This window comes from Plectrocnemia conspersa, unplaced genomic scaffold (assembly GCF_051122295.1).
Source record: "Plectrocnemia conspersa isolate PC_06_02 unplaced genomic scaffold, ASM5112229v1 ptg000009l, whole genome shotgun sequence".
Taxonomy (NCBI): Eukaryota; Metazoa; Arthropoda; class Insecta; order Trichoptera; family Polycentropodidae; genus Plectrocnemia; species Plectrocnemia conspersa.
The window spans coordinates 5,009,102-5,028,868 of record NW_028277173.1 but is presented as its reverse complement, the minus strand read 5'-3'; the positions used below and the strand labels follow the sequence as shown (position 1 = coordinate 5,028,868).

General features: G+C 31.5%; 1 protein-coding gene across 1 annotated transcript in view; it reads right to left on the bottom strand.

The window, feature by feature from the left end:
• scra (anillin, actin binding protein) overlaps window positions 1-19,241 on the bottom strand; it is a 35,387-nt gene extending 16,146 nt beyond the window's left edge. Inside the window, exons 1-5 of the mRNA XM_088193469.1 lie at window positions 19,054-19,241; window positions 18,621-18,981; window positions 18,416-18,508; window positions 18,139-18,338; window positions 17,667-18,065 (exon numbers count right to left, since the gene is read on the bottom strand). Of these exons, the coding sequence (XP_088049595.1) occupies window positions 17,667-18,065; window positions 18,139-18,338; window positions 18,416-18,508; window positions 18,621-18,981; window positions 19,054-19,071 (1,071 nt within the window). The 5' untranslated portion in view covers window positions 19,072-19,241. The remainder of the gene's footprint in view (window positions 1-17,666; window positions 18,066-18,138; window positions 18,339-18,415; window positions 18,509-18,620; window positions 18,982-19,053) is intronic.
• Between the last annotated feature and the right edge of the window lie 526 nt (window positions 19,242-19,767).

Sequence of the window (19,767 nt, the reverse complement as noted above, 5' to 3'; positions counted from 1 at the left end):
TGTCTTCGGCAGACTCTCGCCGAGACGCTCCTCAGACGAGAGCAAAAACAGGTTATTTTTATGGCCGCGCACACATTATGTATGTGTTTTTCTTTCGGATTATTTTTTGTGAGCGCGCGAATGTCCCGCCATTCTTTGGGGGTCAACAAAAAAAACGGTCGGATTCGAACCGAGCATTCCTGTCTGTGCCGTGTCACTGCGACACGCGCGGCATGCGACGCATGACGAATATCGAAAGGGTTATGCGACACCAGCGACAAAAACGAAAACTAAGCCAAAGGGTAAACAAACCGAAGCTTTAGTCAAAACAATCAGAACTGATCTAAAGATGCGTCCACGTTTTGCGTTTGTCCAATTTGTGGAGCCACCGTTATCAAACTACAAAATTAATTTTTGTAGCACATGAAAAAATGACAAATTTCTATTGATTTACATTGGTTTGGAATATTACGCTCCTGTAGAGACTGTGTTGTTTGACTAAATAATGTACACTCGATACCGCGTAAAATTCCACCTTAAGTTACTCAGGGAATTTTTTGCTCGAGCCTTTTTCTGTATCACGTATACGAACGATATACTAAAAATAAAAAATACACGTTTATCTATGTACAAATGTGCTTACAGTCAATCATAAAAAAATTGAGAAGTGGAAAATTAAAATCAGTCGAGAAAACGTAGACAAACTCTGCAACCACCTCTCCTAAATTAAGTAATTTAAAATGGAAAACAAGCGTTAAATATCTGGACTTTTATATAACCCAAGTTTAAACTTCGCTCTAAAGAGCTTGTTGCCATTGCGGCCCTTAGACCTTAGACTTATTATATTCAATAGAAAGAGCGCGTTAACTATGAAAACTACAATTTAAATACATAAACAATTAATTAAACCTATTTTAACATATGCGTGCCCAGTGTAGGTAGCACCAGTAATATTCTTATTTTTCAAAGTAATCTTTAAAAAATGCATATTAGCCATCAAATACCAACAATTAAAGAACACTATCATTTGCATACAAAAAATATTATAAAAATATTTCGCGAAACCACACTAATGATAATGTGACTATGATAAAAAAAAAACAACCTTAAATTCAGGCACATATTTCTTTAGAGACATATCAATGGTTCCAGCGCTTTAGTGTATTTTTTCTTTCGCTTTAATTATAAAAGGATTTTTAGTTTTGTTCCTTAAGTTATAACCACCAACGTTTTATTTTTTAGCAAATTGTCAACATGAAAATGGTTATAAGCCAGTATTCATATTATTGAAATAAACGTATTTAAAAAAATTGACCGCACTGCGATAAGTGATTTGCGCACTTTTTCTTCTAAATACATATGTGAAGACTAGTTAATTTAGAATGACTTAACTCAGTATTTATCAACTTAATAGAAGGGACAAAAAATGTGCGATAATAGTTTAAAGTGAGATTTTCTAGATTAGCATGTTAACAATATGCGAACAAAAGTTTTAATCGAAACCATTAGAATTGATCTAAAGATACGTTTTTTTAATGTGTGAGCCAACATTATTAAACTATTATATAATACATCTAAGTTAACTTTGACAACCCAGAAAAAATAACACAGGAAAGCAAACATACCACAAACACATCCGTTATCAATATCTAAGTCCTTGGGCCATATTAATTTAATATGTTTAATTTATATATTCATTACACGATTTAGTTTATAAAGTATGTTAAAAATAAAGTACATAGAAACGAATTGTCTTAAATAAAATTACATATTTGTCCTAGTCGTGTATCGAAAAAGTACGAGATTCTTTCTTATAAATTAGTATCTCATTAAGAGAAAATATTAGTATCAAATACATTTCATCGCGCATTTTTTATTTTATATATTAAATTAATTTAAAACATAAATAAATACATATGTATCTACTACATACAGTATTGTGCAAAAGAAATGGTCCACTTGATCTTATTTAAGTAATGATATCATAACACCCTCAGTATATATTACTAACCGATTTTTTTTAATAATATTTTTTTAACCTTCCGTTGTAACCTAACGGTCGTAAGCCCAATATGTTACAACGAGGTAAATCTGTAATAATTGGGTAAGTCAATCACACATAATGAATAGATACAAGCAAGTATTAACCACCATACTGAAAGTTTAGAAATCAATGACATATATATTATGGACTGCGCTATTCCGTCCTTAATATACATATCGATGGCTTAAAGTGTGAATTTGCTAACTCCACTTTTGGGTAAAAATGACTTCATGTCATGGCACCTTGTACCTTTAATCGAAATACATATGCTTAAAAATTACTATCCCCAAAATTTCCAATTATTTTCCTATTATTTTTCGTTTCTCCTGTAAAGTTGTCAAATTTTGAATATGCTTAGAGGCTGAAAGACCATTTCTACCAAAGAAAAGCTTCTGATTTATGCAAAAATATAAAAATCGACTTTGTAAGATTGGCATTGGCTTGTGTTATAGAGCGACGAATCAAAATTTGCCAAAAATCAACAGTTTTTCCGACATTTAAACACCGTAGAGGATCTGATTATGTTTGATGTTGTTTTATAAAATCTTTAAAATCACGCAAAACTATTTACACGCTATTTTACTGAATAGTCTGTGCACAAAAACAAATTCACGTGATCGCTGAGAACAAAGCTGAATTAGAACAACTAAAAACAATATGTATTATTAATTCAATAAATAATTTTAGAATTAATTTTAATAAATTAAAAACAACAATAGTAAAATGGGCGATAATATAATAATCAACAGCTGTATCTAGAGAGCAACAATCCAATACTACTTTGTGTTTTTATACGTTTATTTATCATAAATCTTTCGTTGTAACATGCGTTAAAACAAGGTAAACACAATTAACAACTACTAAGTAAGTAGTAAAATACCAGACAACTAATGACAAACTAATGACATCTGATTTGTTAATTATAAATTATTATTATGCACGAGAGAGCTCGGTTTTTGTTTAAATTATCCATCCGTGAGATTAGGAAAATCTAGTAAAACATAATTTGTGATGATCGACCGTTATTATAAACATATAATAAGCACTAATCTATCAGAAACGATAGTATTCGAACACATTAGGGTCCATTTGGGATTTGAACTCGGGTCTGTTAGATATAATTTATTTTTGAACGCAAATATGTTTCGCCAATATGTTTAGTGTTTTTTTTCTTTTAGCCATAACAAAATATTAAAAAAAATATTAAACAATTCAATCGTCAATTAAAAATATATTTTTCAACTAGCAAAATAAAATATAAGTAATGTAAAATAACGTAGAGGAAATTCTACAAATGAAATTTTCATAAATTATAATTTTTATATATTGAATTTATTCAGAGTGTGGTACCTAATTTAACAACTAGTTTAGATGATAAGGAAAATCTAATCGATGGCAATCGATCGGAATTAAATTTATATAATATTCACTGATTCTTTGCATATGACCCACACCGGTACCACTCCTCAGGGCGACTGATCAATCACAGGGCAGAAAACACGCGTTAAACGATTTTTTTATGCATTGACTTAAAAATGAGTGTACTTCACACTTCGTTTGCTTTGCCGTGATATATATTATTAAATATTTGGGATATTTAAAAGCAAGAAACCCTTATTTTGGCCGCCACAAATCCCTGCTTTCGATATAATTAATACATTTAGCTAAGGGTCATCAAAAAGCACTACAATACTACAAATTAATTATTTAAAGTTCCGAAAGAAAAATATTCGAGAGAATTAAGTGTGAATATTACAGGCAAATTAGTTTTACATCTTTTATAAAAGTTATTTCATACTTTCTAGGTTATCAAATATATGCTTTAGTAAATGCTGAATAAAGAATAATAATAGCTAAAAGCTAATTTGATTTTTGTTCTAAAAACATTGTTTTCTCTGGTGGCCCTTTTCTTTTTAGGGCAATTTAAATGAGCAATATAAAAAATAATTGTTCCATAAAACGAATTATTTGTGCATTACTGTTGAACAGATTAGATACGAGCGATTATTGATCAGAACTAAGTTTCTAAATCGATTATCCAAATTATTCGCCCGATTTTCAACTATATGAATATCTGAATAATTGATCGATTCATCTCAATAAATCTCAAATAAAATTTAAAAAATCTTAGAATGAAACGATTTGTATATTTGAGCAACACAGATTTTTTCTCAATATACCCGAGTGAATAGAGTCGCTCCAATTTTGCTTCGAAATGCGAAGCAAAATGTTGCTCCTTCTTAACAAAAAAACTGTTATTTACGCCTTCAGAAAACATTTGTATATAGAACATTTATCAGCGGTATCTACTATGACTGAAATTCGCAGAATTTATTCGTTGAACAAAACAAACTCAAAAACAGGTGTTATTCGCAAATTTCTGTCAAGTGTTAAGGCTTTGTATTTGATGTTTCAAGACGCAAAGATTTTATTCTACCGCGGTTATTTATTTCTAGGTATTTCATTTACATGCAAATCCGCATATAAAAAACGTCGGTACTGATCAAATTCGTTCCAAACATTATTATCTATTATATACACAATAAATTCGGTAAATTATTGTACTTAAAATGTTTTATAAATCTTGCTGAATTAATTCAATGCAGCTGAAATGACGTCTCAAAAATCAGTTTTACGCCTATTTTATAATGACTATGAAACTAAGCAACGATTAATTAATATATTATTTTACAGTAAAATAATTGATATTTTTTGCACAATTGGTTAATTAAATTAAAATCGTTTAAAACCGAAAAATAATACGAATATATTCGAATAATTTATTTTTTATTTAATATTCGAATACTTGAAAGTCAGAACAGTCCTTACGAATCCTTTTTCGAAGAAAAAATCCAAAGATTTATAGACAAAGATACATAAATGCACAAAAAAATGATTTTATGGAACAAAGTATTTATTTAAATGCACATATCTCTTAAAATAATTCCCTGTAAAATTATAAAATTTATCGGAGGGACAAAAAATGTGAAAAAGATCTATATTACGTGCACTTCTACTTTTAGTAACAATGAGTTGTCAATTTTTCTTGAGACTCTTCTTTATGATAATGTGAGCAAAGTGGAAATATTAAGACATTTTCATGTGTATGTATTAGAAACAGTTGTATGTACAAATTCTATAATAATTGGTTTTTTTTATTAATTATAAAAACTAATAAAGAATTATGATCAATCATTAAATGTAAACATAAATGTTTAATTGAACTCTGAACGCACGACTATAACGTCACATTTTGCGACACAGCAAAAAAGGTATTCGCATAGATACTGAAATCATAAGCTTAGAGCTGACTGACTCTTTTTATTTTAACGGTAAACGAGCAAATGACTATCCAACGTCAAAACATTTGCATATATGCACACTTGGTACTTTGCATGTGTGCGAATGCTACTACATATCGCATTGTTTTAAAAGTAAATTAGTTCCCTTTGTTCTATGATGAGAAGACTTTCAAGCAGTTGGGCTAAAATCGAATACGACCGCCAATCGACAGAATAACACTGTCAAAACCCGTGAGAACGCCAGAATCCGGAATAGTGCCCATCTACGTAATGAACATCACGAAACCCCAATTAAAAACACAATGAGCATTTTTACTGCGCGGCCGCGAACAATGATACTGGCACATGGGCCACTGGACGTCGTTTAGAATGCTAATCATTTAGAATAGAATAAAAAATGTATGCGTAATAAATAAACACATGTACAAATTATAATAGTATAATGAACATCTATCTATATGATAATGAAAAGCTCTTCGTGCTACATAAATAATCATCCAGGATGACACGTGACGTGGATTCATAAGAGTAAGCAAGTGCCACACATTTGAAACAATAGGAAGCAGAAAGAGTTCAGACTGAACCTTATCGTTTTCTCGCACCATAGATAATATAGAAAATAATGGAGCAAGATAATCGACCACTGAATAAATTGGATATAAGTAGGTGTAGTATTTTCCTTGGCTTTTCAGAAAAGTAGTTTGTAACTAATAAATACAGTTCTCTGTAAAGTTGACTTAAACATTATATACATACAATCTAAATAATTAAAAAATATTAATACAATCCTAAAAATATCAGGGGCAAATTAAATGATCAATACATATATAAAAAAATGTTCCACAAAAGGGGGAGGGGCAAAAGTGGGCCAGTCAATGTTTTTTAATATTTAAATTTCATAAAGATTTATAATATTTTATTAAATTTTTTTGGGGGAATTCAAAAGAGGTGCTCCTACCCCTTCAAATGTTGTCCCTGTTTAAAATTCATGTCAAAAGCAATAAAATCATGCCGTCGCAGTGGAAACCCTCGATTATCTAACCCGCATCTGCCCCTTTCCTACCTCCAAATGACGTCCCTGTTTAAAAACCATGTCAAAAGCAATAAAATCATGCCGTCGCAATGGAAACGCTCGATTATCTAGCTTTCATACTAAGATTTTTTATAAAAATATGACGACTTACAATAAATGAGCATCAAATGTAGCACATCTAAACCGAATTTTCAACAATAGGAGAGCGCAAAAAACAATTATCCCTTCTCAGAAGTAAAAAAATTCACATCAAAAGCAATAAAATCGTGCCGTCGCAATGGAAACACTTGATTATCTAGATTTCATACTAAGATTTTTTATAACAATATGACGACTTACAATAAACGAGAATCAAATGTAGCATATCTAAACCGAATTTTGACCAATAGGAGAGCGCAAAAAACAAGTATCCCTTCTCAGAAGTCAAAAATTCACGACAAAAGCAATAAAATCGTGTCGTCGCAATGGAAACGCTCGATTATCTAGATTGCATACAAAAAAAATGTATAACAATATGACGACTTACAATAAATGAGCATCAAATGTAGCACATCTAAACCGAATTTTCAACAATAGGAGAGCGCAAAAAACAATTATCCCTTCTCAGAAGTCAAAAATTCACGTCAAAAGCAATAAAATCGTGCCGACGCCGTCGCAGTGGGAACGCTCGTTACCGAGCGTTCCCACTGCGTCGGCGCCGACACGATTTTATTGCTTTTGACGTGAATTTTTGCCTTCTGAGAAGTGATAATTCTTTTTGCGCTTACCTATTGATCAAAATTCTGTTTGTATACACATTGATCAGATAAATGAAAAAATAATAATTTATAAACATTTCTGTAATTTTTTTTAATTTGATTTATATAGAAAATAATACTAATTTATTAAAAAGTACGAAATAAATTATTATGACAAAAATTTTTTTATATCAATTTTATAAAAAAGCTTCTGATTTATATAAGAAAAAATCCACGAAAGCCGAATTGAATGTTAATAAAAAAATATGTAAAATAAATTAATGAAATTGAAAAATAGAAAAGTGTAAGAATAAATTATTACAACATACTAATACAAAAATGTAGTATAAATAAAGCTAAACAATGTTGAGAAATACTGATTTTTTCTATAATTTACTATAAATGCAATATAAAATAATAATAAATAAATAACAACATAAAAAAAATATGGAAAAATACGTAAAATTAACTCACTACTTAAAGGGTTAAGAGCACACGATGTATAGAGAATGTCCATTTTCAAATAATGCAGCACCGGCGCACATAGTGTGCGTTGAGCGCTTAGCACGAAAAAATTCTGCGAACGGCAACATTGAGATTGCTTAAATAATACAATGGCAACACCGTTTGTTATTGAATCTGAATCGATATTTCTTATGTCTATACTCCAATAAAATATAATATGTTATAAAACAATTGCTTAAGACATGTACGCAATGAAATAAAAATCCACTTTAATGTTATGTTATTATTATAAACCTTTCGGAGTCGAAATGACCTATTTTTCACTTATGAATAATGACGAAATGGATAGACCTCTAAGTGACACTGTTATAAGAAACACAGTAATGCACAAAAAAATCGTTTTATGGAATAAAATATTTATTTAAATGCACATATTCCTTTAAATAATTCCCTGTTAAATCGCACTCAAAAACAATGGACTGCCACAAAATAATTAATATTTTATATTATTAAATATTGATTTATTACAAATAAAAATTAATATTTTCATTATTCTACATACACATAAATGTATGCATGTATATTCTGGTTCATTCCGTTTTACTCCGCCAACCGAATACGATAAATTTACCACTTACAAGATAAGTCATTGTGGTGAGTAGTAATACATTCTTAAAACAACCAGAGCATAGATAACATTATGCGTCATACACGAATTTGTGTACTTAATTTTGCAAGGGAAATAATACTGAAGTATAAGCATCAAAGTAATTCTTATAGAAAATATAGAACACAGAAAAAAAGAAGTGTATTAAAACTGATACTTTGTATGTGATACATAATAAATACTCGTGAATATTTTGAGTATAAAAAGTATGTCTAGATTTGTAATCCGAGAGATGATGAAATCTCGACCAGAGAGCGCAACATTTAAGAGCATTTTCACTGCTTATACTGTAATGCGTAACCTTTTGAAATATTTCAAACTGAACAACCGAAACCATTCACTTCATAAAACACAGAAACACACATGGTAGTCTATCGATATTACGAGAAACTAATGCACTTGTTATTGGACGTGATGCAATATCACATAAAGTCGCGACCTGCCACAACAATAAGAAGAAAGAAAGAAAGACGCTTCGCAGAAGATCTGTAGCCGAAATATATAAACAACCTGCGCTTGCGCACACGACTTCTCAGACTGCAGCACAAAGGTGGGGGTAGTGTAGCAGCAGCGCCGATGACCACGACTGGCCAGCAACGCGGCCGGTGACCGAATGAACGGGCAGAACGCGAAGCAGACGTTGCCATTGGCGCGCCGCAGTCGGTTCACTTTTTTTCGGCCACACCGTGAGAAAGAAGATTAAATCTGTCAGATAACGAAAGGCGGATCAGATTTTTTTTATAATTAAACGTTGACAAGAACGCAAGAACTAGATGTGCGCTCATTAAATAGAAAATTGATCGATAGATTTTCAATCCAAACGGACCAGATTTACTGGCCTAGCTTCACAAAAAAAATATATACATATATATTATATATTCTGTGGGTCACTAACGTATATGAAAAGCTGACCCTGACCACATTATGCAATTTGAGATCTGTCTGTCTGATAATTGCGTTTCTCGGAAATATCGATCGATCGCTTTTGAACGAGGTGAGCATAATATTGTTAATTATAACCAGACCCTTTGTTAAATATGATTAAATTAAAATTGCAATAAAATATATAGTAAATTGAAGCAATGGATGCATAAAATTGTGCATATCCATAATATGAGCATAATATCCTCGTTTCTCTTTTATTACAACATATATTTCACTTATCTTTCCAGGAAAATAACTAGTTAGTAAAGAATGCAGTTCTCCATTAAATTAAAGATCTTGTTAAAATTGTTAATATACTGTGACTAACATTTTATTTCCCAGTTCCTTGGCATTTACCTGGTTATCGATTTCTTTCTTCCTTCCCTTTATTTCATTGGATAATATACATATGTCTAACTTTCAATACTAAAATTTTTAGTTAGAATATAACTCGTACATAACATACATATATATTTATATCAGAATGTTCTACAAAAAATCATATAGCTAGATTATAGTTTTTAGTAAGAAATTGACAGAAAAAAAACTTAGTATAAAGCAATGAAGCAACTGCTGCTACTGGAATCCAATTGTTGGAGAGGATTCAAAGATATCTCTACAAGGAGTATTTATTATTATAGTGCATTTTATTTAAAAGCGTTGTGGAATATAATTGATTGCATTCTTGGCATAGTGACTATCAATGTGTGTTGACAATCCGACGCTCGGTGACTTTTGGCAGCGAGCTTTAGAGGCCTAGAGGGTCACGATCGCGTCCCTCATTCTCAACCGTCGAGGCCAGAACATCAGCGCTTGAGAACGCACCTCTTGCACGAGCCATCCATCTGGATGTTTTTGACGAAAGAGTTTTCTATGTAGAGTACGCTCGGGATAAGGATGCCGGTTTGTTATTGTGTGTGGGTACATGTATATGAGAGGGAGAAGCGATGTAGCGTGTACTTCCTTGTCTCGCTTTCTCTTTTAAGGACAGTCGCTGATTCGTCAACGCTGGTATTCGTCATTAAAGTGCAGTGTGGCACACAAGTTCCATCTTCTCTAGTGATTTATTTTAAATAATTTTGTGTTGATATTGGTTTAACCCATATATACCCACTGTCCCATAGGTAGGTCACTAAACTCGTGCCACTGTTTTTTATAAATTAAATTTTTAGGCATATCTGGGTTAATTGATATCAAGGCTTCAAATATACACTGTAAGTTATTCGTTCTCTTACACGTGGATTAAAATATTTTAATTATTTTTCCATTAATCCGTACGTTGTTGGTTTTTTTACACTATTCTCTGTAAGGCTTAAATGATAATTTTTTAATTTATTCAATGGATTCTAATGATTTAATAGAGACATCGCGCCATTTAACAATCTGCGAATAATTTCATTCCCCATTTTATATCTTTTTGCTTTTGAAGAATAGCTAAAGACTTCATTATTTTTTTGACTAGTGAAAGATTTTGAATTTTGCAAATATTTAATTAATGACATCAATGTCTGGTTTCTTCGATTATATAATATATTTTTAATTGTCCGTTGAAATTTCCAACTTAGCTCAGATGTATGTATGTTAAATAAACATATATTTTTTTTTAAATAAAAAAAAAAAATATTCTGATCGAAATTGTTTTGAGCCACACAGTTCACGCACACAATAACAAACCGGAATCCTTATCCCGAGCGAACAATTTAACAAAAGTACGTGCAGCGTGTGTCGCACACGCCACTCTTTGCGTCGTATTTCAGAAAAATGCGACGTAATAATAACAAACACCGCTTAGATAAAGCGCGGTGCATCGCAGTTCGTATCTCGAATCAAGGTTCGTATGTAGAGGGCAAAATGAGATATTAAAAAAATTCGTATGTAAGTCGAGGTATCATTGTACCTGCAACAAATCGATTAAACCACTATTTTTATTTAAGGGATGATGCCAGTTGTGGCACGTTCATTTTAGACAATTGACCCATACAATTTGTAGCAATATTATGCTGCAAAAAAATGTTAAATTACCACAACTGCCTCACTAGGCATTCTCTCTGTGCTTTTTTCGAAGCATATTTAAAATTAGTATTATCTAAATATCTTCAAAAACGAAAGATACTTGTAAAAGTCGATAAAAACTATTTTTTCAATTCACTGACGATTGCCAGTTGTGGCACGTTAATTTTAGTCAATTATAATGATAATATTAGTTACCCAGTTGAATTATCTAATTCTCCGAATTTAAGTAATAAACTCCTAAGAATAATTTGGTTTGACCAAAACTGTATATGACATTAATTTTCTTGAGCATCCAAAATACATTGAATAATTTAAAAAAAAAAAACATATTTTATAGTCAAGAAAGACGAGAACAAACTAAGCTTGTTCTTTTTTTATCTGGATTTATAAAAAATCCTTAATGTATACATGATACGTTTCTGCACCCTCGGATAACAGGCGTATATCAAGTCTACCAATAACATTGTCGAATTAACCATTTGATTTAGAACAAGCAACTTCTGTATTACCAATTCAATTCGTCAGAAACTCCAACCGGTAAAAATTAACTTATCCTCTTGCGCATTCTCGGAAACCGTCTGGTTTAAAACTGCGCCGCCTTGCGAAATATCACTTCCGACGAATACATTATGCAAATCTAGCAACTTTCGATGGATGCAATGTACGAATGCGAGTTTTTTTTTACATTATGACTTGGCACGTTAAACGAGGTCTTCAAATCGTCTACGTCTGCGATTGTCTACCTCTGACTAGCTCGTCAAAATCGTGATGAACCGACGATAATGTAGCACCGATCGACCATTGCGAAATTGCGAGTCGAACCCGTTCGAAATCTCGATACCGGACTTATGTGCTCAACACGACTAAGATTGCACGATGGCATAGTAACACCACGTGCCACCACAAATATCTGATCGAATGATGAAACGGCAGAAATCTCGCCCTCAAGAAAAGACAAGAATTTATTAAAACTCGAGATTGGACAGAGACACACCTCCAGTCCAATCAACAAATCGCTCTCGGTGATCAAGGTAATTGAGTAAACCAGTTTGAGCGACGATTGACTATTACTAACTAGTGCAGCAAGTATCATATTTTAGACAATACGTTCAAGTAATGTAGATAATGCTTATTCAAAAATATACATATAGATTCAAAAATCGTAGTAAAACCTTTTCGTGGTATACGTGGGCGACGTCAGATACCTTTGAAACGAATCATAAGGTACTATTTAGATAAGACATGAATACCTGTTCCGACTTAATCCCGTGAAGAAGAAAAAATCCTCTTCGTTGATGGTTAAAAATTGTCGTTAGGTAGTCCATTGCCTTTTATGAAGCGATCGGATTACAGTTAATCTGCAACGTTATCCGACTCGTCTGCTTTTTGCTCGGTTACCTGTATAAACGAATGCCTCGATGTCTGAGGATCGGTTTCTAACCAGAAGAAAGGTTATTTTTTATTAAATATGTATTGTGTTGAAAAGCGCTGGCTTGGAGCTTAATTAAAATAAAAAAGGCAAAGATAGATCCATTGTTGAAAACGTGACTAAACACATTTATAGTTTTAATACCTTTCAAATGTCTTATATAATGCCATTTACAAAAAAGGTAAAAAATCTAAGTACTTTTTTTTATAAAAAGTTGCAAATTAAAATTCATCATTAAATAATGTGTAAAATTAATATATTATATGAAAAGAGAGGCATATTTTGTATGGTTAACCTTTACTGCACAATTTTTTTCTTATTGAATAGGGTCTTATGTATATATTTATTTATTCACTCGGCACTCTGATGACACTGACGTGACGACGACGGGAGGGGGGGAGGGGTCAGCACATGAATTTGGTGAACCTCGGCGGGAATACAACGGCCGGTAGTGCCTCGTTCAGAGTTCACTCACATATATTTCAATAATAATAAAAATATATTTGTGACTTCACTAGTGAAAATTTAACTTTACTGAAAAATACACATTCACTGTATCATTTATACATCGCACGTGAATAAATAACATGCCTTTGAACTTCTATAGCTTATCCCAACATAATAATGTTTTCTTTCAATAATATCAACAGCAAAAAAATGTAACTACTATTGTGAGAGTGAAGAATATGTTAACTGAACTATTCTTGACATAAGTGTGTTTTTTTGATATTATTTATTTTATTTTAAAATACAAATGAATTATGTTTTATAACGACATTTCAGATAATGTTACGAATATCTTTCACCAAAAAACACAAAAATGAGACGAACGAAGCGGTAATAACGACAGAGCGGCGGCGAAGAGCATGTTGCGAACCTAACCAAATGTGTTGGACTTAAAATGATAATTATAATAAATTGTTGGCATACGAATAACAGATCGAAACAGCAATAACAGAACTATAAAATAGCACTATTGCCAACTAAAAAAAATGATTCAGACCATCTGCGGAAATATTTTTTAGCATTTAATATAAATTATGAACAGTCCAGTTTAAATTCTGATCATCTAATATTTATTCTGGCCGCTTATATTCTGACATTTTAATATAAATTCTGATATATCGATAACACGTGTGACTTTTATAAGGAATCCTACACAAATGCTCAGTAGAAAGTTACAATTGAACAAAGGTGCTTTACAAACAAAAAACACGACATAAATCTTCATATTTGGAACACTAAAGAGCGACTAATCTTACAATGGTTATGCAGATTTTCATCAACCATTACTAAAACTACTCAAGCGATTATTAAATACTTAAAAAATGTATTTAAGATCTTCTCGCAAGACGAATAGTAACGTCATTTGTATATTTTGTAAGCGACCGCAATGGTTTTGCTTATAAAGAGTCACCCGGAAGACACACTCGTGCTTTATTAGAAGCGGGTTTTAACATAACGGTCTATTTATTTCCCTCATTCGTATAAGCTTTGGTAAGAAAATAAATAAACATTTCAACCATTGCTCATATCAGAACTATTGATGCAAAGAACTACTGCATTGTTACGACTCTTTTGGAGCAACCTGAGCTCATTCAACACCGCCGCCCGATACTGACACCTGAATTATATTTGTATATATGTGCAGTAAAATATCAAATAGCCCTAACTGCCTGAATAAGTCACACCATACGGCATAAAAAAATATATTATGTATTTAGACTGACAATATTGTTAAATCGAACGCGCCTTACATATTTAAGAGAAAAAAGTATTTATCGATATCGAAAGTAAAGACGCATTTACACTGTGCCTAAAAAATCGCTTACAATATTTATCTAATTTTATCTAAAAAAAAATAAGAAACTTCTTAAACGCTCTTCGCTTTTGTCATCGAATCGATCACAAAAATAACGCGTGTCAATATATTATCATCATAAGGGCGCAGTCGAAGCATGTGGGTAATTTTGGTAATTGTGATCGCGCGCCCACATGAAAGCTTCAATAAAGAATCGCTTTCTCGAATAGTTTTTGTCAAGTGTCTGTCAACCGACTTGTTTACTCTGCGCTTCAATAGCCATCAACGATGAATTATTCTAGACGAATACATTTCCAAGAGGTTCAACCAAGCAATTATATTATGTATTAACGATAGTTTAATTTATAATTTGAAATCTTCATCTAAAAAATTGATGTTTTAAGCAAAGACCAAAAAATTATTTAAAGAGTAAGTTTTTTACTTAAAATTTGAGTCACGTACTGTCGTCAAACAAGCGGCGACTTTGTACAGCGAAAAAACTGTTTTAACAACGATGGCAAAACTTGCGGTTGAATTCTGAAAATTTGAGTAAAACGTAAAATAGCAAGATAAGGAATGCATATGCATCATATTTTTAATAATAGCCTATTGTTATAGAACAGTCATGTCATTGACATTTACTTCCATGAGGATTAAAAAGTATTTTAATTTACACAGAAGCGCCGCTTCCTTACACATTTTTGAATCAAAGATTATATATTTTGACTTAGAATCAACAAAAGTACCTAATTTTATCAAATATATTTATGCAAAAATATATTAAACATTTTTTATTGGGTAGTGCAATACATACGTGCGTTTTACATCATTATTTTAACAATGAATAACAAAACACTTGGATGCAAGTTTTGAAACGTCAGTCTGTTTCGAAATTTCGGCGAAAATTAGTTGTCATGATGTAATTGAATCAAACTTACATATTATATTAATGCGAATGGTGGAGATGAATCCAATCTTTTTACTGCTGCAAAAGCAGAGATTAGAATCAACACATTGTTGACGTATCGACTTTTGTTGATGATCGTAGTGTTGGAGGATCATTTTTGATATGAAGTTTAGCTCTGAATTGTTATCTGTTAACCAATCTATCATTTAAGATCTCTATTGCCGACAATAGGAGATATTGAAGGCAAAACTTGATCAAAATTATTTGGGATTAGTCAACATGTGAGCCGTATTCTTAAAATACGACAACACATTGTATTCTTTAAAAATATTTAATAACAGCAAAATATTTTTTGTGTGAATCAAAAATGAAAATGAAAAACAGAAAAGAAGCAAAATTATCTAAAATATAAAAATCTTTTTTTAGGTGATAAAAATATAACAAATTATTGCAATACAGTGGGGGCCTATTTATATATTTATTTATTCAATTATTATGCCAAAACTTGGCGGCACTCTAATAACACTGACGTGACGGCGGCTGAGGGCAGCACATTATTTTGGTGGACCTCGGCAGGAAAACAACGTCCGGTGGTGGTGCCTCATCCACTCGCATATATTTCAATAATAAACATGTATTCTATATACTTTTAACAAAAATACTACTGCAGCGGCTCAATCTGTGTGTAATTGCCACTATTGATGTCTATTTATTTATTTATTATAAATCTAACATTGCTACATGACAGGTGTCAGCCCAATGCGTTACAACGGAGTAAACACAATCAACATAATCAACAAAACCCATGTTTTTTTAAGTCTTAGTTATCGACTTATACCACTGGTATATTGTGTTAGTATGTTTTGACAATTCCACAACTATCTTTGAACATTTGAATTTTTTTGTAAATGATTTTTGAATTAAAAAATACAATAGCCAAAAATCAATCTATATGAAAAATATCAAAATTAATTAGAATTGCTACAGATCGAGAACATTCTATAAGAGTTCTTCTAAAATTTTAAATTAATAACCATAAAACTAAGCACTGCATGTTGCACATTAAAAATCGTTGCTTACTTTTCTTATTTAAATAAAAAATTACAAGTCAACAGCAAAGAAAACACGAGTAATTATCAGATAAATATTATGAGTAGATGTTTTTAATAATTTTTAATGCCTAATTAAAATATTTCGCATAAAATATGATTTCAGAAAATATATGGCTAATTTTTATATTTATTTGTAGTATAGAAGAGATTAACTCGTACGTATTATTATTTATTCAAGAAATTATATAATATTAAGACGTTAAAAAATTGATAAAATACCATTTTTGTCATGAGGCCTGGAATCATTGTTTTCCCAGGGCCCGGGATTGTTCTTGGTGGCCCTGGATATAATTATGAATTATTAAAACCTAGTTAGACCATCACAGCCGAACTTTATTGTAAACAATTGGAGAGATTAAATGCGGAATTGTTAAAAAAACGATCAGTCCTAGTTAATAATCAACAGCGCATCTTAGAATACGTCGATGCGAGACAGTACGCAGCGAAAATTACACAGGATAAAATAAAGGAATTGGATCTAGAACTTGACCGTATCTGCCTTATGTTACTGACAGCACCGTCAGATTATTATTTATTTCGATTTATGGAACATTAGCTTTGAAAACAAAAGTTCAAATTAACAGATGTTCGAAAACATCTAGATTCCTTTTTTAATTCAAAACCGCAAGACTTTTATAAGAGAGGCATCGAAAAATTACTCAAATTGTGGCAAAATATCATAAATAACGATGAAAATTATCTTTCAGAATAAATATTGTATATTTATTTTGAAAATATTTTTTTTTTATCTAATATATCAATAATAAAAATAGCAAGAAGTGATAGTTTGAGATGGAGAATATAAAATTAATAAAAATGAGTTTTTCCTTCTGAAAATTAAATGACTTATTTATAGCACTACCTATATGTTATTCATCTAAGTTCTTAACCTTTTTAAGAAACTATTGTATTTATAGATGGCGTTAAAATCACAATTTATTTATAGGAGTTTGAAGGCTTAAAATATACATATGTATAATTATATTTAACTAAAAATAGAGTTCTTTATATTATACTTATGAATTAGGGTTAAATAAATTCATGATCATGTAAAAAATATATACAAAAATGTTTCATTAGAAAATCTGAAATAAAATTTACAATATAGACATATAAAGTACTGTTGATAAAATATTATTTTAAGTAATAAAATACTTTAACTTACCTTTTTTCATTATATTCACACATTTAAAAGAAGAACGATTAACACTTCGAAAACGTAAAATCGCGATAGAAAGCAAAAAATCACTTACCAAATCTTCCAGTATACTCCTGTCCCAATTTCTCGGCAGTTTCTTCGGACTCGTGGCCACAACTTGCGGTTGAAAAGGTTTAGGGCTGTTATTCAGTGCTATCGGTTTGCGCTCATCAATTTTCTTCGAAGGAGAAGATATAACCGACTCTTTGACTACTCTATTACTCTCTGTAATATCTGGCTTGTTAAATTTGCTGAATTTAGAAGCAAACGGTGAAGTTACTTTCGGTTTTTCTTGAACATCACTCTTACTGAAGATACTTTGCTTTTTGGGGCTCACGTTAGACTTATTCGTAAATCTGTCAGCGAACGACTTGATCGGAGAAGCGGTTTTAACCGGCGCCGGTGTAAAGTTAGACTTTTTGGGACTGCTCACTTTTGTGGCATTAGAACTCTTCTAAATATTAAAAAAATACAATATCAGTATTTTATGGTTGTGTATTTATAAAATGAGACTGAATTTGACTTACGAAATCGTGATGGCTTGTATCATCTTCCCAATTATTGATTTGATTGGCCAACGCCGCGAGTCTTCCAAATTTTTTTACTCTCGGCTTCTCGTTCACATCTTCTTCCGATTCTTCTCGTATATCAATAACGGACGGTTTAACACCTTCGTCTAAATTTAAGTCTCTACTCTGATAAATCGGAGACGATAATCTTCCATTTTCTAAAAATTATATTTAATAAAATATATGCTTATAAGACTTCAACTGACAAATTTATAACTTGTTATTTAATAAATACCCGAATACAGCTTTCCGAGCTTTTGAAGTCTAGTCTTCGTTCCTTCTCGCATATTGCCTGATGCTTTATCAGTCATAGAATCCACTTTTAACTCTAAAATATATTTAAACATCCTTAAAGTATGACTCAAATTGACACATATTAACTTATGTTTATATAAAGTAATTATATCATAAACATTTATAATATCAATTTATAAACAAACCTTTGTCGGTGTTTAATTCGTCATTCTTTTTCCTTTCCAGCGAATTTTCTTTATCTTCTATGGCCAAATATTGATCGAAGTCGACTTCTCTCTCCTCAACTTCTACTTGCACTTGAACGTTGTTCTGATGGACGATGTTTATCTTCACGGCGAAGTCGCTTTCGTCATTTTCTGTTCCACCATACGTAAGGTTTTTTTCGATAGGGTTACTGTTCTGTCTCATCGGAGACGACGGATGTTTAGTTGGAGACAGCGGCTGATTGCTCTCAGTCAATATCTTCCTGCGAGGATTTGTCTGTTTGGAGGGCGAAATCTTCAAATCCAACTTATCTTTTCGTGCCTTTGCGCGTTCCAACAACCTCTGAAGTATGCAAAGATCGATATGATAATCAAACGTATAAAGTTGGAGTTTAGTATCTGATGAACTACATACCTGAGTGAACGGCTCCATTTTGTATTTGTTCGAGTCGATGAACAAACGTCACAGAGAACGACGAATAACAGTCAAATTGTTTAATTTCACACGCACAATGATTAAAACGGTTAAAACGGACAACAGCCTAACGAACACAGGCAACGACAGTTGATAATCTGACGTTCAAATTGTAACGGCCGGAACTCTTTTTATGTTGGTCGTAACACCATGTATTGTGACCCTCAAATAAAAATAATAAAATAATGTTTCATCTATATATAGGTATTATTTGAGTATAAAATAAATTTAAATAATAATCAGATATTTAAAATATTTTTTGTTTGCGATTACATGAAGAGCAAAAATGACTAATAACTAGAATAACAAATTTTATTTTAATATTACATCAAATAAATATTAAAATTATAATGCAACGCATGTACTTAATTTAATATTTAGAAACAAATAAAGTAAGCGCTTTAAACAGTATCATGCAGCAAGGCAGTAACAACTCAATATTATGTGCTGGACAAAAAAGAACACAGTATTCTAATTACTTTGTGAACGAAGGAAAAGTATCATTGCAAAATAATATGATTCATTAAAAGGCTATCAAAACGTGTCTTTTATAATTACTGCTCATCAACGAAATGTGATTGTATAATAAATAATTATCCTAAGAAAACATACCAATGTTTTTTTCTTCACCGTCGCATTTTTTATAAATGAATT